At 40.3% G+C, this 21,578-nt stretch overlaps 1 protein-coding gene and 1 pseudogene across 1 annotated transcript; both read right to left on the bottom strand.

The window, feature by feature from the left end:
• Positions 1–7,852, bottom strand: part of LOC104398877 — an 8,583-nt pseudogene extending 731 nt beyond the window's left edge.
• An 11,902-nt stretch (positions 7,853–19,754) lies between these two features.
• LOC104398876 (proenkephalin-A-like) lies at positions 19,755–20,975 on the bottom strand. The gene is made up of 2 exons (XM_010009031.1): positions 20,892–20,975; positions 19,755–20,734 (listed from the first exon to the last, which is right to left on the bottom strand). The coding sequence occupies exons 1-2, from the start codon at positions 20,973–20,975 to the stop codon at positions 20,069–20,071; spliced, it is 750 nt and encodes a 249-aa protein (XP_010007333.1). The 3' UTR covers positions 19,755–20,068.
• Positions 20,976–21,578: the final 603 nt, after the last annotated feature.

Below are 21,578 nucleotides of genomic sequence, written 5' to 3'. Positions count from 1 at the left end.
AGACGTATGGCAAAGTAGGCAATGCTAGAAGAGGAGTCACATTCTTACTTTTTGAAAACAAGATAGTATATAGTCAGAGGCATAAGCAGATAAAATTTTTCCTTTCAAATTGCATCCACAATCTTGCTGGCTACATAAACAGGAAGCAGAACGTTTCTGGTGAAAACAAGAAACAAAGCATTATGAAATTATAAAACTTTACTTTTGAGATGCATTCTAACACAGAAATAATTTAATTAAGTAATTTAGGAATTTTTCCCTGTCCCCTCAAATAGTCTTGAAAACGAGACTCCAGTCTTCTTTGTTCGTTCTATCATTAAAATTAATTGAAAACACTTTGGTGATATTGTGCTTTTTAATGACTAATGAGTACCTTTTTGTGCAAGCCCTGCTCAGACTCTAATGGACCTAATGCCCACAGCTAATCCACAGTATATGCCCTTCTGTGCATAAGAATGCACACCTCCTTTTCTACTGTAGATTGTGAAGTTATAGCTAAATAGAGCAGGACCAGTCCTGCTTCCAGCCAGGAGGAAGGCTGTGCTCTGCTTTATATATGCAGCCACATAATGATGAATGGTGCAAGTGGGAGCAGAGCACTGAAAAACCAAGGCCACTGCTATTGCACTATTGCAATGGCTGGTGTGGAGCCAGCAGCCTCTACCAGGACTACAGCAATACAGGAACTCACCAGATACTACCACCACAGGTGTTACCACTCAGAGAAGCACAGTACCTGCTAATACAATTAATAATGGTCACAGGTATCCTGAGAACCATAACTGTGATCACTCCACCAAATGTACGTGGGGCAGAGGACCTCAGCAGTGCCCATTCTACTGACAAATAAGGTTGTCTTAAATACATGCATCCCTTAACCATTCCTTGATTTCCTCTGGAAAGGATTAATTTCTTCCCATGCTGTACATTTGTGTAAGGATAAGATTAATCCTTTCCAGAGGACTTTTTGCAGTGCACTATAGGGAGATAAAAGAAGATGAGCTTATTCAACATTTTATGTATGTTTCCAGATACTCACATAAAAGCCAGACATTCTTTCTGCTGAGAGTGTCTTCACACTTTAATACCACAGGTTCCATTTTGAGAAGAACCACTTACACTGATAATATTGAAATACACAACTTAGAAATGTTGCCTTGCATCTAAAATACCATTTTGTTTGCCCAAGAATAATCTTGTCTGCTTTTTATTGTTTGATGAATATATGGAACTTCACTCTTGGACATAATAAAAATTTGGCCTCGCAAGGCCTGGTGCAACCTCATCTAAGGTGGGCAAGCTTATTTGGAGGTATGGACCAAATAACTCCAGAGATTCCTTCCAACCAAAATTATTCTACAGTTTTGCAACTATAATAATCTTATTTTAATACAGGAATTTACATGTGGTTTCCTCAGGCTTTTTCAAAAGTGTGAAAATATTTGTTAGATGTAACAAAATCCAATTGCTAAAAGAGTAACTTCAAAAACTGGCAGCAGAGACAGTTTATTATTCTTCAGGGATTCACCCATAGTGGGTGATGGAACCATACAAGCTAAAAATGCATAGCTAAGGTGTAAAAAGTTATAATGCATGGATGGGCAGGTCCACTCTCAAAAGCCTTACAGTTAAATGATGAAAACTGGATGTGACCTATTATCGTTACCAAATCTGATCCAACAGTAACAGGTGGCAAAAAACCACTACAGTAAGGCCATCAATCAGTGGAAGAAACAAGAGATACTTATTACACTAAAGTTCACTTTCTCATAAGGAGTCAGAGATACAATCAGAATATGATCAGAATGTCAGAGAGGCTTGAGGGGAGACTGGGCAGCAGACTCAGGCTAATGAAACAGTCAGGACTGCAGCAGACAGCTCTCCTGAGGGAAACAGCTGAGAATATGGAGCTTAAAACACAGTTCATTCAAATTAATTTTAATGAAAATTCTGCCAAAATGCCTTTTGGACCTGAAAACCATTTTCCAACTAAAGGTTTAGTTCTAACTATAACCCATCTATGTCTCAGGACTCTGAACGTTCATCTGCAGAAAACCTGTGCACAGGGCTCCCTCCTTCTGCACATGTATGAACTGTATTGTCCTTCCGTGGAGATGAGACAGGCTGGAGTCAGACAGTAAAATCTGCAGCAGGCTCCCTGTGCCACTCAGGCAACACATCACCATCATCTTCTTCAATACACCACCACCTTTTGTATCTGCAGGCTCTTCCTCAGGGTTCAATATGTCAGTATAAACTGCTTAAGCCAAGCATTTATGAGAGTGCCAGGAAAAGTTATTAGTATGTGGAGCTAATTTGTAATGGTACTTGACAATACTAACCTGACAACCTGTAGGTTCCCCACAATCCTGCTGCACTGGCTGTGCTAACGAGGTGTCCATGGTTACTGGTCATCATGGCTGGAAGAAAGGCCTTGCGAGTCTGAGAGACATAAAAAACCCCTTTATAACTAGACATGCCAAAAATATTGCATTTCAAATTAGCTTTCACAACCCAATTTGCTTTCTAGGCCTTCAATATACAAAACACCCAAGTGACCTCTGTCTCTGCAAGAATGTATAAACGACAGACAGCATTTCCTGGAATGACTGCCCCCTCTCTGAAGATCTGTCAGCACTAAAAGCATCTTACTACAAGCAGCACAGTGTTTATTTTCACTGCCCCCTGTTCCTCACGGTTTAAGTCCTCTGACTATTACCAAAGATTTGGTACACAAGAGGGAGCTAGAAGCCAACACATCAAGGGGAGCTCAGCTGTCTGAGGGCCTTAATTTGCTACAAAAGGAATTGCCTGGCAACTCGGGACCCCCCACACCAGCACTGTGGGTGGTATTAAGTATATAAGGATGCTGCTCGTGTTTTATGAGGGGGAAAAGAAGTGGAAAAGACAAGAGCAGCAATAAAATGTTTTCAATAGTGGAGATGTGCTGCCATGTGTATTCCACTTCAGAAGTGTGTGTCTATGCATGTTTTTTTGGTTGAGGCCTCATGGATACTGTCCTCCTCCCTTATGTCTCTTCAGACCTACTCGGAAGAACAGTTCCTTCTGCCTCAAGTATTTGGAAGAATGATGCTCTGTGAACTGGGAAATGATTAAAGGATTTCTATCTGCAATGATGATCTGGTCAGAAATGCTGTTTAGAGAGGGATTTGCAATAATGCTCCCTTTTTTCCCTGATGGGGGCTGCTCACTCAGGTAGGTGTATGAACAACAAACATAAGAATGAGCAAGAGTAACACTTCCTCACAACAAAACCTCCTGAAGGTCAATTGAGATGTCAAATACCAGCAAATTCCTTCAGAGGTATGAAAACAAAGCAAAGATAATGCATAATATCTAGATTAGTTTTCTATGTATTTTAAGCAGGTGGTGACTAGGAATGAAAGCACAGCCTGAAGACTGACACTGACATGTGCAACATGGTTGTGCCTCATTGAATGCTGCAAGTCTGTTAGTTTGCTGCCCCTGATGGCAGCAAACATCAGGAGTGGAAATGTCACGTGCCATCATATCAGCACGAGCTCCAGCCACAGCTGTGACAGAAAGAGCGTGTTGCATGATCTGGCTGCACAAGCTTTGGATTTAGCAGAGTGCCCAGGCAGGTTTGTGTTAACATTTCTGAAACATGATGGGAAGATTGTCAATTTGGTATGTCTCCAATTATAGGATGATTAAAAAAATTAAAAATCTTCCCCCATTCAAGGCTCTTCCCATCCCTACTCAAATTTGGGTTCCCCAGGTAAGTGCCATCATGGTGGTTTTCACAGTAAGATATTTCTCTGTACGTCTCAGTCACCCAGGAGAGAAAAAAAATACATTACCTAGACTTGAGAGGAGAAGCTGACTCTTAAAGTTCCTTCAAAATTTGCATCTGGAGTGTCCAAGAACTTTTCCCCAACCCCTATGCCAGCATTATTGATTAGAATAGTAACATCTCTGACTTCTTCTTTTCTAACCTGAATAAAAAAGGGACAATCAGAAGGCTTTACAAGGTATCCTTATCTCTAATGTTTCATTAATGAACAGGTTTAGTGATATTTGCAGTTATTTCTATCTCGATGGGAAATGTAAGTACATATGAACTGTTGAACTGCATCAGATCAAAGGTCCATCTAGCCCCACAGCCACTCTCTCATGGTGGAAAGAGGTAAAATAGGACCAGGACACAAAGATCTCCTCCAGTGTACTCCTCAGCTTTTCACGCTCTGTGGCTTAGGATCTTCCAGGGAGTGATAAGATATCTATATATTTGTATTTATTATATCCTCATGATAATTTTTTCCCCCCAAGAATTTCTCTAATTGCTTCCTGAATTCCAAAATACTTTTGGTTTCCACAGGACTCTCAGGTAATGAGTTACAAAGTTTAGTGTGCACTGTAAGCATGCTTTAATTGCACCCTGAACATTTATTGCCACCTCTTACTGGCATTGTGAGAGTCCACATTCCTCAGCCAAGGCTGTTCAACCCTTTTTCCAGATTATTTCTACTGAACAGGAAAGAATTCAATGCAGATTCCTGGGGGATACCAATCCTTTGAGTACAGAAGCATGTACCATGAAATAGATATTAACATCTCTTGGAGAGAGGACCAAAATCATAATAAAACTCCATTTTAGTTTGTTATAAGAAGATTTTATTCCATGATTTGCATTTGTGTCACAGCAGATGGCTAAGATTTACTTATAATGTTAAGAATCAGGCTCACTGCAGAGATTTCTGTGCTAGAGGAATTTCTGATGTCCCAAAACCTATAGAATAATTACAAAAGCATAACAATTTGCTGCTGTCTGGCAATTTGAAAATAGATAGTTGGATCTGATGCCCCAACATTTGACCTTCCTTTGGCTCCCTCAGGGAACTTTAGTGTTCAGTGAAGGCTTGTTTGATACTCCTTATCATAGACAAGCAGGGCTCACATCCCAGCACCTTTCCACTCGCACAAATGAATGCAAATCCAGACACTGCTGAGTATGGTAGGATTACCCAACTCTTCCTCTGTGGGATGTACCTGCACTTTCTCCCCACTGGTACCTTTTAACCACTGCGTCGATCCATATGATGATCCTCTTTTTCATCACCTGACAACACACCAGCGTTTTTCTTCATCTGGCTTCGTCTGAGCTTTTTACTCACTACCCCCCAAAAAGTGGGAAGCCTGATTTACATCTACAAAAAATCAAGCTGATTATGCTCCATTAAGTATTTCTGAAGGTGCATACTAATTCTTTACTATAATTTCCATCAATTTTCTGTATGACAGGTTTGAAATTTCTCAATGTTCTCTCATGTGCTCTTTAAAACTGGCATATTTGCTACTCTTTGTTCCTTGGACACTTGATTGTAGCAAAACACACACCCATGCCCCTCCCCCCAAAAATTTCTAGCACATGAGATTCAATATATGACTTCCTTGGAATTCCCAGGAGAACACTGCCTGATCCTGAAAGCTAGTTGATATTCACGTCATCAATTTATTCTAAACCCTCTTATTTAGCGACTTGGATGATCTGATTTGCTTCCTGGAAAGAAAGCTTCCATTATGGGAAACATACCTACATTTTTCTGCAGTGAATACACCAAATAAAAGAAATTAATTTAACTTTTCTGGAATTTCTTTATTTTCTGTGCCCAAGGTCAAGATTTTCCTATTGCCAATCAAAAGGTTGCAGATTATTTCCAAGAAACGAGGATACTTCCAGCTGAAAAACTCTTGATCTAAAAAAAAAAGTCAGGCTCTACTGTTCAACTCACATAAACACCTAAAAAATATGTTGGTATTGTTAACAATAATTTAACATCTCAATAGCAATCCCTAAGTTTGAAACGGCTCTTTGCAAGAAGCAGATAGCATTTATGGGAATAGAGATTTAATGCCAAATTAAAATGTTATTTTTAAAGACATTTTATCTTGGTAAGTTCTGAAGTGAGTTTTTTTTTCTTGCTAAAAGAGGATTCTAGAAGAATTGCCATTTGATTTATGGTATCATTGCAAATAAACAACTACTGTTACATTTGAAGTATTGACTGCAAGTTGCTCGACTGATCGTTGGGAAGTGGTAACAGGTAAAAAAACTGCTGAAATTACTGGGATTCTTATTCCAACGTTTCAGGAGTTGCACTCAATGTCTTACACAGTGAGTATAACAACATTTCAGCTGCTCAAGTAATTGACAAAAATAATCTTCCTTGAACACTGCGTGTTGGGTCAACACAGAACACTCAATGACTTGCTCATCTCTGCAGACATACCATTCCAGTATGATAGATCCTTGCCAGCACTGCCCAGATAATACTGTGACACCACTTGTGGTTCTCAACACCTACAATCAGTGGCTCCAAAAGGATTTTTTTTCTGTGCACCGTTAGTTGGCAGTGCCTCAAATGCTGCTAACAAGTGCAGGCAAAAAAATACCTTGTGACTCTGAGCACGAGAATTGTAGTTCTAGATACTTACAGACCCCGAATCTAACTTACTTGAGAAGCACTTTTCATCTTGAAGAAAAACATGCTTTTCAAACTTCTATAGCTGTGTTTGGAAATAAGTAATCTGTTTTGGTTGAAATTAAAAACAACCAGCACAAAACAAAGAGCCCCCCTGAAAGCTCATGGAAAATTAATGTCACATTTCAAGGCTATTCCAAAACAATCTATCAACATCCCATGTGTCATGAAATATTTAGCTCATTTCTCTGATGTGTGCCTTTGGACACAGAATGTCAAAGATGTGACTTTAGAGTCATGTATAGAAGTACATGTACTGAGAATTTAACAACAAAAAAAAAAATTGTCCTTGGATGAAATGGCAGAATATGTAAATGGATTTTAAGTGAGGTTACACTGGTAAACATTTTCAGGCAGTATGTAGTTAAACAACAACTAAAAATTAATAATGTTAATTTAATGCACAATTTCTGGACTCTAATAATAGAAAAAAATAATTACATAGCATAGGGCAGCACAGCAGAAGAGTCTAACTTAAAATGGAGTCCTTCTCTTCCTTAGTTTCCCGTTAGATTGACCAAAAAATAAAATGAAGCTGAATTATCTGTTTGTCTAGAGACCAGCCATGTCCTGACCTGATTGTACTTCTGAAACCATTACATCCCACATCACCCTTACAGAACTAGCCTTCTAAATAAATGGACAAAGAAAAGGAATCCCTCCTTTCACTGTTTTTTTTTTCTTTACATTAAATTTAAAGCCTAAACAAGCTAATACATGGGCCAAACCTCTGCTGTTTGTTTTACCATACTCTTAATCTAAAAGAAGTTACCATCTCACAACAAGGACTGGAAATGGATACACCTCAACAGAACAACAGAACAGCTGAAACTCAGTTACTTTATCAAGAACTTATGTTTAAATTGCACCCAGAAGCTACTTGTCGAAAAAAGACAATCACTGCCCTACATGATTACTTCCCTTTAGCAAACAGTACAGTTTCTGAAAAACATTTTTACAGTATATACTATTAAAAAAAGAAAAAAATCAAAAGCAAGAAGCCACTGTATCTTACCTTCTCTGCCTGTTCATAGACCTTCTCCCTGTTGCTGCAGTCGCAGTGGTGGGCAAACACTCGTTTAGCTCCATTTTTTTTTTTTCTTAATCTGATTGTTTCTTCATTATTTTCATCATCAGAGTCCCAAAGAACCAAGGAGCAAACTTGAAGGCAACCTGCCTTCCAATCCCATTTGTGGAGCCAGTAACAAGTACTGTTTCCCCAGCATTTTTTTTTTTTTTTTCATGGAGGAAATATGAGTAAGATTAATGATAAAAAAATAAATAAATAATAATTTCAGGAACTGTAGCATCTTCAGGGTGAAGTTGAATATGATTTTTCAGGCACAAACACTTCTCTTTTATGCCTGAATTTGTCCAGGAGCTCCTTGTTCATCCATACAGGCTTCCTGGTGTTTTTCCTGACTTCCTCTTTCTTGGGACGCATCACTCCTGAGCTTGAAGGAGGTGATCCTTGAATATTAACCAGCTTTCTTGTGCTTCTCTTCCCTCCAGAGCTTTATCCCCATGATACTCTACCAAGCAGGTCCCTGAAGAGGCCAAAGACTGCTCTCCTGAAGTCCAGGGTAGTAAGCTTGCTGTACACCCTCCTCACTGCCCTAAGGATCCTGAAGTCCACCCTCTGGCCACTGCAGCCAAGGTTGCCCTTGACCTTCACATTCTCCACCAGGCCCTCCTTGTTGGTGAGAACAAGGTCCAGCATAGCATGTGTCCTCATTAGCTTTTCTATCACTTGTTGAAACAAGTTATTATCAATGCATTTCAGGAATCTCCTAGATTGCTCAGCCTTGCTGTGTTGTCCCTCCAACAGACATCAGGGTAGTTGAAGTCTCCCATGAGGACTTGGGCTTGTGAATGTGAGGCTGTTCCTGTCTGTCCATAAAGGACCCCATTTGCTCAGTCTTCCTGGTCAGGTGGCCTGTAGCAGAAACTGACTTGCTGGCTAGGCTTCCTTTGAGGTATTTCACCCGGGCTTCCCTGTTGGCCCCTATGACTTCAGGAGCTCCTGGCTTATCTCTATAAGACTGAAAATATACTGTAGTGTGTCCATCACACCTCTGATTAACAGGCTGAGGGCCCTTGCTAGCACCCCACCCCTCTAACCTTGGCATGTCATCCTACAGCTTGTCACAGGGAAGCCTGGTATTATCCCTCTCCCCCTTGAAATCCAGTTAAGAACTCTGTCAATGAGCCCTGCAAACTGCTGACCAAGGACCCTGTTCCCCCTCTGAGAAAGATGAACCCCATCCTATCCAGCTAGCCTGGTGCAATGTAGGCCATCACATTATCAAAAAAACCAAAACTGTGGCAGTGACACCATCCATGGAGCTATGTATTAATAGACTAGATGTGTTTGTTTCTTCCAGTGTTGCTGCCTGCAACTGGAAGGAGAGCAGAAGAAATGATCTGTGCCCCAGCTTTCCTCACCAACCATCCCAAGCTCCTGAAGTCTCTTTTGATTGCACTTTCACGATGCACTGTGGCTTCCTTGTTGCACACATGGAAGATCAGTAATGGGTTATTGTTCAAGAGCTGCACCAGACTAGGAAGTTTCATAGTGATGTCTTTAACCTGAGCTGCAAGGAGGCAACAGACTTCCCTAAGTGGAGATCCTATCACGAATATTGCACCCTCTGTTTTCTCGCAGAATGGAGTTGCCTACAACTATAACCCTTCTTTCTTCCTGGTGGAGGTTTTTGTGATACAGGGGCTAGGCCTTTCTGACCTTGGTGACACCTCTGGTGTGGATAAACCATCATCCCCATTATCCATTGATATGCCTTCCACATAAAAGCCTCATACCTGATGTACCGAGGCACCTGGGAACGAGAGGGGGGAAAGGGAGAGGTTTGACGGCAGCTCTGACCGTGGACTTGCCTCCATTCACTCCTTTCCTTTAAGCTACTGCCATCTGTCTGGTGGGGGGAGGATACAGTGTCCCCTTAATCTCTTGATTATGGTTGTGTTGGTTTTTTTTGTTGTTTGTTTGTTTGTTTTTTCCTGGTGATTCATGGGGCATTTTTCATTTTTTGCCAAAGTAAAATGGTAGTTCATGTAATTTGATTAATTTACACCAAGAAACATGATGGCAAATTTTACACTGTTAGTGCTTATAATGTGTGAAAGTTAGGTACTTCCATGAGCAATTAGCTGTTGCATATTCTGTTTTGATGTCATCAAATAGTGAAGCTGAAAGACACCCAAGGAGGCTGAAGGCAGATCACAAAGTCGCAGTGAACTGCAGTTCCAAACAATGCAAAATAGGTGGGCTAGGTAACTCCAAGTGTCCTGCACTGTGATCAGTAATTATGTGGCAAAAGTGGGAGACTGCAGGAAGGATCAGATTAAATGATTCAGTGATGACTTCTTGGTTCTGAAACAAACCGGGGGAGATGGGCAACACTTCAAGGTAAACCACATCAGGAAGGAATGATGCTGCAACCAGAACTTTGCAAGCTGTAAAGATAACAGGAGAAGCCTGTTTCCAAGGCATGTGCCCATACAAGTTTGCAAACACATGACTTCTCTTCTCTTGATTCTGTGATTCTTACAGAACTGATGTCAGCAGCAGCTGGCTATCCTTCCATAAGTAGTCATGATGACAATGATAATTAATAATTTAGATACCTAAATTAGAAACTTTGCTGTGGGAGTGGAGGGTTACAGCTAGTTTCTAGCATTTGATAGAGGGTGGATGTGGTAAGTGACAAGATACTTTGGGGATGCAGGGTATATTTAGAATAGGTTGCATTCTGCTCACCAGCTGGATTTGATAGCTCTTTTAGAGATTTGTTTAGCATTTGGAAATCATGTGTAAGTGTGGCTTCTTGTCCCAATTTTGTCCCAGTGTTTCAAAATGTTGAGTTTTGTTGTCAAACAGGAACTTTTTCTTCTGGCTGCTATATGCATAGTAACTAGTCTCTAGCTCCAAACTTATGTTTCTCTGCACTGAACTTCAAATGGCTTGTACCAAAAGCTTAATTTCATTACTGATATCAACACAACAGTCATGAAATTGTCTGCAATGTTTGATTGCATTAAAACCCAAATAATTTCTACAGCCAGAGAAGACATGCACACAGTTCTGTGAGAAGCATTTTTACTATTGATCTTCAAATAACAAACCTTCAGATGCCTGTTATTAATTTTAATTAGAACAAAACTATTAAATATATGAAACAATGAAAATGCACAAATAGATCAATTTAAAAGTTAAAGGTACCCCACTAACAAGATCAAGAACAGAAATCACCACACAGCTGAGAATACCTAAAACTGACAATACACCAGTACTTTATGCAGCTCTCGTATACTTGGTATATATATGAGAATAGATATATCCTGGTGTGTGTGTGTATATATATATATATATATATATACACACATACACCAGAAGTTACAGGAAGTATATCAAATTAAGCCTATCAAATGCATCTATTACAATAAATCACTATCCTGCTTTTTTGACTGCATAAGAATTTGTCAAACACACATGCTAAAATCTACCCACGTAGGGAGGATTTGGCTGAGCTTCTTTTCATGGTATAAATCCCCTGGCACACTTGAAGTTGCCAAGGTAATAAAGATGACATAATATTTCAGTACGTATATGTTTGTTGTGATGCAAAGTATTGTCAAAACAGCATTAGATCATGCATAATAAATGCAAGTGTAACACATCAGCCTCTGGACTGGTAGTAAAGATTAGAGTTAGAGAATTAGCTCCTGTTCTCAAGCCAGCAGGACCTTTCAAATATCACACATTACTAGCAATTAATATATTCCACAGCATTTTATAAACCATTACGAAGTATGTATCAATATATTAATAAGACATTAAGGTATTATCAGTATGTTAAACTTAAAACTCTACTGCCAAAAAGAAGAAATAAAGTTTATTAACTTCAGTAAAGTGCTGGATGAGTAATTTTATTACCAGGTTTCTCAATGACCTGTGTTTGTCTTTTTAAAACATCCACATAATGCAAAGAGATGTGCCAAACAAATACTTTGACAAATACAGATAAATTACTTTCTGACAAAACTCATTACTGCAGACTCTAAGAGTGATTCAGATAACTTCTGAATTTGTGGAAGAAATTTATTTCAGACATTCAGTAGTTTGATATAGTATCAGTGCTAACGATTAAAGTAGTCGTGTAGATCATGTGGTAAAAAAAATAAGGAGCAGACAGGATCTCCTTTCCTATTTTTTTTCTTTTCTTCTAATTGGTTCAGTATACTTCATCACACAGCCAAATTAATTTACTTTCCAACCCAAGTGTTGAAATGAAAACTATGTTGTATCAGATGGCTGTTGCAATACTGCTGGGGCACGGTCCAGGAGATAGAGTAACTACATGCTACTGCAGGTATGGGAGGTTTTTTATTTCTCATAGGCATTTAAGACTTTAAATACTGTCAAGAAAATCATCCGTTATTGAATTCAAGCCCTCCAACAGTGAACCTACAGAAGCATTGCAGCTCAGACCTCTACAGCTGTGTAGAGACCCCTCAGCAGGCCTGTGCATGCCCCAGACATCTTCAGAGCTGTTGCTCATCTGCAGCTGCATCTAACTCTGCAGGTGTTTAATGTTCTGCCCATTGGTAATCACAGTGTTGGTCAAAAGGCAGCACCACACCATGACTGAGAAGGTGCTTGGAATATATGCCCAGCCAGAATCAGGTTCGTACCTCTTGTGACCTGGTGGTGTCCAGATGTGGTATCTATGATAGCAGAATCAAAGCTGGTGCAAGTTACCCAGGGCACTGGTCCTTGTCTTCTGCTTCACTCCAAAGAAAACACACACCTGATGGCACTGCTCCTGAAGAAGAGGGCACAAAGCACAGAGCCTGGCGCTACTGTGCCTAAAGACAGTTAAGGATTTAAGATGCAGAACCATTAGAAGTCTGTGTCCTTTGGAAAAAAATCTACTGCTGGCTCTCCTCTTTGCAAGGAAAAAGCCAGCCGTCTTTGAGACAGGTTTCGGCAAATGAGCAGAGGACAAGATGATAAAGTTTTATCTTGTAAATGGGCAGGTCAAAAAGAAAACCATCTTATCTTCCCACGGTGCTATGTCCATATTCTCCAGGAGGAGAAGCTGGGAGGAGAATTATGTCTTCTCTAAGTTAGTTAGACATAAATCTTTTCATATATAGTCTGACCAGTTTTTTCTATCAAACAGTATTTCTTGTCTCCCAATTAATTGAGAAGACTGATGCTATTTATGGCTATGGAACTAGATACTCTTATTTCTTTAACACTTCTTAGCCTGAAGCAACTGAGCTATTTCACTAGGATTGGCTGCTTATTTGCATGTGGTTATAATGGCACTTACTGAACCATCATGGTATTTGCATTTACACAAAGAAGGTGGAGGAGCAGATGTGTCAGCATAATGCCATTTTTTTTTGGCCAGGCCTCACCAGTGATTTCAGCCTTTTGAGAGCTTGGAGCTAGGGCAGTGAAGGTTGATATGTTTAAAAGGTATTTGCCATGATGCTGTGAACAGATTAATTTTATGCAGTGCCAGTGAAACTCCTCGAGTTTAAGGAATCACTGAACAAATCAGAAGGAGAAGCTCTTGCTTCTGAACCTCTTTATCTACCCTGTTTATCTAATTTTGGTCTCAGTTTCTACAGAGAACATGAATATTATGGATACCTGGGAGTGAAACACCTCTCATATCTCATGTCTGCTGATATGCAGCTTGGTAAGCAAAGTTTAAGTGCATCCATGGACTCCTATGGAAATTTTTTGCTTTGACAAGTTTCTACTGCTTCTGTTCAGATGGAAACTGACAGCTTTTCTTCCTGGCTGATGGGCAAAGAATGAGTTAATCACTTTCTGAGAATGACTTTGTCACATTAACTGTGTCATTAGCTGTCATAGCATGACAGCTATGCCGTATGAAAAAAAAAAAAAAAAGATATTATTCTACAGAATGTATTTCTAGATGGAGAAATGTGGTGCAGTTGAAATTTCAGCCCTTTTTCTCATCCTTGCCAGCTATATATTTGCAGAGATGAAGATTAAATTGTTGAGAAATGTGGAAGTCTCACTGTCAAACCCATTTATACTGCAGGTCATGATTGAAAAACGCTGCTGTGTATATTCTAAGAAAGGCTTGTGTAGCTTATCTGCCTCAGCTTTTTGTTTATTTATGAGATAAATTCACCTATTATTTGTACTGCTGCTGCTGCCATTGTTTTTGCCTCGTGAGAGAAAGAAAAAGCATTACCTGAATAGTATTTTCCAGAGACATTAAGTCTAAGAGTTAAGATGCAGATTCTCATGGGAGTGTAGGAACAGTTTTCCTAGTTCAGCATTCTGTAATTCTGTATGGATTAAATCAAGATGAGCTCTGATCAGAGGCCTGCACACCCATTTCACTGCACTTGGAGTGCAAGTCTATGCATACATTTAAATGTAGTAGGAGAATACAGGGTTAGTAGGACCTTTTGCAAACAGTCACTGTTGGGCTGGAGTAGACTGTGTGAGAGAAAGGGAGTAATGGCAGAAATTCAAGAGACAAAGGTCACGTGTGGAAGCCCCATCACTGGAGGTGTTCAAGGGCAAGTTGGATGGAGCTTTGAGCAGCCTGGTCTAGTGGGAGGTGTCCCTGCCCGTGCAGGGGGGTTGGAACTCGATGACCTTTAAGGTTCCTTCCAACCCAAACCATTCTATGATTCTGTGGATAGCTATGGAAAGGTTTAGTCCTCACAATCTGTGTACAAGGATATGCCAGCCCTCTCCTTGAGGGAGCAGTGCAGTGCTTTTAACAAATCATTTAGCAGGGCAATGTGCTTTTGTGGTGACTGTTTAACCTTGAGAGATTTCACACCATGGCTTCTGCAAGGATTACAGTAAATGCTCAATTTAGGTAAAGTCACAATCTAATTAAACAAATTCAGTCTAAGTCCCTGCTGGGACAGTAGAGATTTGTCTGTCAAATACCTCTAAGCATTTTCGTTTTCTACAGCAACAGTTAATTGGATACGCAACTGTCAGTTGAAATGCTTTAAATGAGGCTGATGGGATTAGTAATTGAATGCTTGGATTAATGACTTACAGCTGGCTTTGCTACCCTGTTCCTTGCTTGCAACTATGTTAATGGAGCTCCCTACCCTTATCAGGTGCGTGGAGTACAGAATCACAGAATCTTTGGAGTTGGAAGGGACCTTCAAGATCATCGAGTTCCAACTCCACTGCATGGGCAGGGACACCTCCCACTAGAACAGGCTGCTCAGAGCCCCATCCAACCAGCCCTTGAACACTTCCAGGGATGGAGCCCCCACAACATCTCTTGGGCAGCCTGTTCCAGTGTCTTACCACCCTTACACCGAAGAATTTATGCCTGATCTCCAATCTAAATCTCTCTTCTTTCAGAGTAAAACCATTACCCCTTGTCTTCTCACTGCAGGCCCCAGTAAAAAGACCCTCCCAGCTTTCCTGTAAGCCCCCTTCAGGTATTGGAAGGCCATTTTGAGGTCCCCCTGGAGCCTTCTCTTTTTCAGACTGAACAACCCCAGCTCCCTCAGCCTGTACTCATAAGAGAGGTGCTCCAGCCCTCAGATCATTTTTGTGACCCTTCTCTGGACACGTTCCAACAGGTCCACATCTTTCTTGTGCTGGAAGCACCAGAGCTGGACACAATATTCTAGGTGAGGTCTCACCAGGGCAGAACAGAGGGGCAGAATCATCTCTCTCCATCTGCTGGCCACACTTCTTTTGATACAGCCCAGGATGGAGTTGGTCTTCTGGGCTGCAACTGCACATTGGTGGCTCCTGTCCAGTTTTTGATCCACTAGTACCTTCAGGTCCTTTTCCACAGAAAATTCCCAGATCCTTTTCTCAAGCATGACCTCCCCCAGCCTGCACTCATATCTTGGGTTACCTTGGCCCAGGTGCAGGACCCTCTACTTGGCCTTGTTGAACCTCATGAGGTTAATGAGTAGTGGCCTATAAATGCAATATAGTCATGATATTCTGAGACAGTTACAATACAGGTATGATGTATTAATCAGTGTATACCTGTTGATATTTATAATGATTTCTAATACTGTGGGAAGTAAAGGATTATGATCAAAACATTAAAAGCAGAAAACTTAAAAATAGTTACCTACCCTCCATAGTTAGGACTGGAGGTCTCAGTCATTCTCCAATTAGATGTATACAATTGTCTTTCACAGTGGGAGTCAGAAAGCAAACCTCAGTGTTGTGGGTCTTGAAATTACAGTCAAAGCTGTGAGTGGAGGCTGACAGATTTCTAAGGGGTGGTACGAATATAAGGGACATGGAAAAGATCCAGTCTGTGCACTGCCAAAGTGCCTGCTCTTGGAGAAGGAGAGCAAACTGCAAAGCTCAGACAGGTAGAGGGATCTCTTTGGTGTTGCTTGAATGACCCATCTTGGTAGGAACTGAAGAGAAGTGTGAAAGTTTTAAGACTGATAGGGAAATGGTTTCATGGCTCTCTGTGTGGCTTTCTAGATGTCACTTCAGTGTATTAAAAGACCAACAGAGTGGTATGTGATTGTCCCAGAACATGACTGTAAATAAAATGGGTTTCGGAGCCAGCTAGTCCATGCCAGGAATTTCTTAATTCTCAAAGCAACTTAGGGTCAGGGAACTTAACCACCCATTTGCCTTTTAAGTTGTAAACTCTGGGATGCTCCTGTTGGCATAAGAAGGAATTTTGCTGTTTGTGTCCAGCTTGAGCTCTGTAGTGCTTGAGGAAGAAGACTGCAAAGAAAACTTTATGTGGCACTGAGATGTATACGTAAACCATAGAGTTGTGCTATGAACTGTAATTTAGCCTTATATGCAGGACTTCAAATCGATCCTTAATGACAGACAGGCCCTTATACACTGTACATTGAAAACTGGTACTTGTTAATTAAGTTGTCTTCAGAATTGAAATTAGCCAGTACATATTTAGAGTCTATGTTGTACACAGTTTAATAATATTGGTTTCAGTATATTAAATTAGAACATGTTTCTGTTCTTATAAAGATTCTATCTTGGGAAACAGCATCTGAAACAGCTAACAACATTGATACTATAATTATTTGAATTTATTATATGGTTGTAAACAATTATGAAGTAATTATTGCAATAATAATGCTGTGGTTATTTATTTTTATTGTATATCATACCACCTATTCCTTTACCAGAAAAAGACTCCAGGAAATTCAAAGTTGTGCTCTGCATATTTCAGCTCAGAGAATACACCAAATGTGCTTTATGACCTTTCCTCATTATCCCAAGATTTAAGTGTAGGTTTTCAGGCAGAGCTCCAGCTGCGTGCAACTTGATATTTGAAAATCATTGTATTTATCAGCTTCTCTCTCCTTCATGATCTGCTCATGTATGTGAACTGATTTTGTTCAGGAAATATTTTTTTTTTCCCATAAATGTATTTATTTCCTCTAATTCCTATTAAAAAGCCCAACTCATCCTTGCCTCATCCTCAATGAGACTAGCTTTTCCTTCCTTTTCTTCCTAATCTGCATAAGGTCTCTTCAAGCATTAATCTCTTTGACTGGTCTAGACTCTTCCAGCATTCATTGTTCTTATTCAGGTTTTGTTATACTTAGTATTCAGACCAATGATGCTCTATTTGATCATACTGTGGAATATTGATTTCAGTGTAAAAATGCCAAGGCAGTGACAAAAGCCAGGGACAGAAAATGTAGACTTGGGTATACTGACAATGAAAAATTGGACATGAACAAATAATGTGTACTTGTGGCCCAGAGGGTAAATCACATCCTGGGCTGCATCAAAAGAAGCACAGCCAGTAGGTCTGGGAGGTAATTCTCCCTCTTTACTCTCCCTTCAGAAGACCCCAGCTGGAGTAGTGTCCGGTTCTGGAATGCTCAACACAAGGAGGGACATAGACCTGTTGGAACAAGTCCAGAGAAGTGCCATGAAAATGATCAGAGGGCTGGAGCACTTCTCCTATGAAGACAGGCTGAGATAGCTGGGGTTGTTCAGCCTGGAGAGCTGGGGTTTTTCAGCCTGGAGAGGAGAAGGCTCTGGGGAGATCTTATAGTGGCCTTCCAGTACATGAAGGGAGCCTGCAGGAAAGCTGGGAGGGACTGTTTGCAAGGGCATGTAGCAGTAGGAAGAGGGGCAATGGCCATAAACTAGAGGAGGGTAGATGTAGATTATATATTAGGAAGAAGTTCTTTACTATGAGGGTGGTGAAGCACTGGAACAGGTCACCCAGAGAGGTGGTGGAGGCCCCACCCCTGGAGACATTGAAAGTCAGGCTTGACGAAGCTCTGAGCAACCTGATCTAGTTAAAAATGTCCCTGTGCAATGCAGGGGGGGCTGGACTAGATGACCTTTAGAGGTCCCTTCCAACCCCACACATTCTATGATTCTGTGATCAAAACATTCTGCAAGTTACATATTAGGTCTCTAGAGCTTTGGCCATTTTATTAAGTCACCAATTTTCTGTTAACTGTGAAGGATGGGTGACACCAACTGGTAAACCTTTTGCACCATCTAGTACAACAATACTTGTTTTAGTTAGAAGACTGGCAAGGGCCTCTCTGACTAGATTAAAGTAAGTGTTAGGGAAAAGAAAAAAAAAATGTTGAAGTGAAAGATAAAGGATGCAACTCTATTGTAATTTTCTTTCTTTCTGAGTGTATGTTCGAAGCAAACCTGCTGCTGATGCCTGCATCCCATCCATGGGTTTGGATTACACAGCAGTCTCAGCGTGCACAGCCCGAGGTCCTTGTGGATGAAACCATGCAGATGATGTGTTTCAGGAGTCCAACTGATGTTCTCCAGCCACTAGTGGGCAGGTGCTATGGGGGGTAGAAAAAGGGAAGATGCCTCTTTCTGTGGCTGGTGGTAGGTGGTTGGGAACAACTGAATCCTGAAAATGCCATGGAGCTTCTACAGGCACTTGTATTTTCTGCCTTTTAAATTTGTTACCATCAATTCTGTAATGCAGGAAAACAGGTGACCTGCTTTTTACTGAAGGAAAAGGAATGCCTTGCTGTTTATCAACTCTTCAACAGACCATCTATATCATGGTCTAAGCCAAAAGTTATCACAACTAATTGTATGTGTGTGATGAGGCTTGTAAGTGCATATTTTAAAATAGCCTAATTTTTGAAAGACCTGAGTATCTAGAAGATCCCATTGACTTGAAGCTTAAGTCAGACCCTTAATTTACCCTTTATGTCAAGTGGCAGCACCATGCAAAACTGAAATACAGATACTGAATGCGGAGCCACAGATGGTTTTAGACATATAGTTCCCAAAAATATTTCAGCAATAATCAGGTATCTAAACAGCTTTGAGGTTTTTGACTGTAGAAACTTTATTGTCACTGCTGGTGGTCAAAGTGATTTTTATCATGGTAATTAACTGGGAAGTAACAAGTAACTAGTAGCAGTGGGTGGGGGAAAAGTTCTCACAGGTTGGGAGTCTAAGGGACCAGTTGGAATTACGGAAGAGCACTGGGATGGGAGCTGGACTTTGATGTAAGTGCCACCTATATAAATCATAAAGGATCTACAGTGTTAGTGTTGAGTTTTCTCTTTGTTCTCAAATGTACTTATACTGCCTTTGTGTGAAACAGGAAAGACTGACCAGCAGTTTGCCCTATTTCAGTAGTGCCAAAGTGATTATACCAGCTGAGAAATCCAACACAAAGCCGTTCCACGCAAAACCATGTCAGGTGCTCTGTAAAATTAGGTTTTAAAAGGGTTTTTAATGAATTGTTGGGTCATGTTTATTTTGCACAAACTGAGTTACCACTTTTTGAGTTAGTATTTATAATATCTTTAAGGCAAACTGTACTATATTGGATTGATATAAAAGGTGTAATTAATCAAACGTGGCGTTGTGTTGTGCAATGGAGAAATGTTTTTGGTGCTTTACGTCAAACACACAGGATTTTTTTTCATGGGAATTGGCTGAATGTTATGAATTATAAATTTAGGCTCTAAACATTCATTCTGTTAACTGGCTAAAACAAGAGCACTTAGAGCAAAGGGTTATATTTGCTCTAGAATGTATTTATTATGCTAGTGTTCTAAGAAACTGAGAAAAAATGTGTTTCAGCTGTTGTGTGTGCAGTACAAATTTTGTAATTACAGAAAAGAGGTTGGTATTACTCTAATTGTTTAAAGAAAAATTTAAATGATGTTTGTTTAAATGAGAGAAAATAAATATCATTTGAGAATTTATGCAGTTAGGATGAAGAATTTATTGTATATACAGTTAAGCAACTCTACGGTAGATGTACTTCCTCTTTAAAGAAAAGTAATACATTAATCAAAATAGTTCTAGCATGGGAACTACAATACAGGCTGAAACTTGACTAAACCAGAAAGTAGTTATTTGACTTGAAAGAACACAGAACTTGAAACAACAAATTGCAGGTTTCATCATTAACCAAAGACAGTAAAAAACTGTACAGTACAAGCAACACGTTACAATAAGTTATGACCAATAAGGCAGTCTTTCTCATTTAGGACAAAAAAGGATAAAGGGAAAGGTATTAAAATCTCATAAATCCACCGTATCTCTTTTCCATCTCTGGGACCTCTTTGGAATAAGTTTCCCCATCTTCTTCTGAAGGGAGGATGGAGTCGGCGAAGCGCTTAAGAAACCCACCGTATCGTTTCTGGTAATCCAGCCACCATTCTGGCCTGCCTACTCTTCTCATAAAGCCACCATATCTCTTTTGCAGCTCTTTGGCTTCACCTTCCAATTCAGGGCTGCGCTTTATGCTTCTCATGAAGCCTCCGTATCGTTTGCTGACATCACCGTCGTTTTCGTTTATCTCTCGGTAATGCCCCACTTCAGGGTTGTCTCCTGTTCCTAGAAGCTCCTTCAGCAGATCAGAGGAATTAGCAAGGGCTTCGTCATCCGAGTCTTTCTTCATAAACCCTCCATACCTCTTAGCCAGGATTTCTCCTCCATTAGCTTCATCCTCTGGTTCTACCCGATACAGCTCATCCATTTTCTTCATGAACCCTCCGTATCTTTTCATGAAGCCTCCATACTTCTTGGCAAGCAAAAGGTTCTCATCCAGCTCCTTCTTGTCTCCTGGAGCAATGTTGGCATCTTCAGAAAGATCCAGCTTTGCCAGTTGCAGGAGCTCCTTGCAGGTCTCCCAGGCTTTGGCAGAAGGTAGCTTTCCTTCACATTCTAGTGTACATGCCTGAAAAATGGATGTGGTTTACTGAGAATTATTTGATAGTAGCAACCATCTCACTGCCACCTTGTCTTAGCTTTACGTGTTTTTAAAAGACCATGAGCAACCCTCCCTTTGTGAGCAGCTTGGAAGGACCACTCTTCGTGAAGAACTGATTTGGTACCTGTCTGTTCTGAAGTTCTTCATTATCCCTCTCTGAAGAAAACGGTATCCTCACTCTAGGAGGATGTTGGACAAGATGGATCATGGGCCCTGTACGTCAAGGCTATCCCTATGCTTCTGTTTCAAAGGAAGCCACACATGCATGTCCTGCACCTCCCTTACACTCCGGTGTTTTGTTACTCTTCTTCATTCATTTACTTATTTACTATTAGGAAGCTAAAAACCAACAGTGGTTTGCTTCGTAATGCATGTGTAGAAGTGTATTCAATCTTCATAATTAAAAGTAACATTCAGAATTTATAGGAAAGAAGTGACACGGCATTGCCATTACAGCTCTACTGTTCTGGTCACTATCTTTGATACACTGCACAGCTTTCAAGGCTGCATTTCTGTCTGTTATCATTAGTTGATCTTCGTGGAACAGATCTTTCAGATGTGTACCAATGCAAATGTAGAAAGAGAGGCTCTCTTAAGCAGGATCAAAGTTCTGCTTTTGCTAGTTTGATATACAAATTAGTGGCCATCAGAAAAAAAAATAATAAATCCCAGCTCCTGACTGTCGTGAAAAATGTTCAGGCTAAGACAAAGTTTTCAGTACCTCTATACATATTTCATAACCTGTCATGTCAAGATAATACCATACGTATTTGCTATTAATTTCTCTGTTTGTGTCAGGGGAAATAACTTC

This window comes from Chaetura pelagica, unplaced genomic scaffold (assembly GCF_000747805.2).
Source record: "Chaetura pelagica isolate M959 unplaced genomic scaffold, ChaPel_1.0 scaffold582, whole genome shotgun sequence".
NCBI classification, from domain to species: domain Eukaryota; kingdom Metazoa; phylum Chordata; class Aves; order Apodiformes; family Apodidae; genus Chaetura; species Chaetura pelagica.
Note: the sequence above shows the minus strand (reverse complement) of the source record. Positions and strands in the feature narration are given on the sequence as shown.

Excerpts from the sequence above, each read along its gene's own strand:
- LOC104398876 (XM_010009031.1), bottom strand. The coding sequence starts at position 20,975 with ATGATCCATCTTGTCCAACATCCTCCTAGAGTGAGGATACCGTTTTCT. Across the intron at positions 20,735-20,891 it reads AAGAACTTCAGAACAGACAG|GCATGTACACTAGAATGTGA; the intron begins GTACCAAATCAG and ends TCCATTTTTCAG.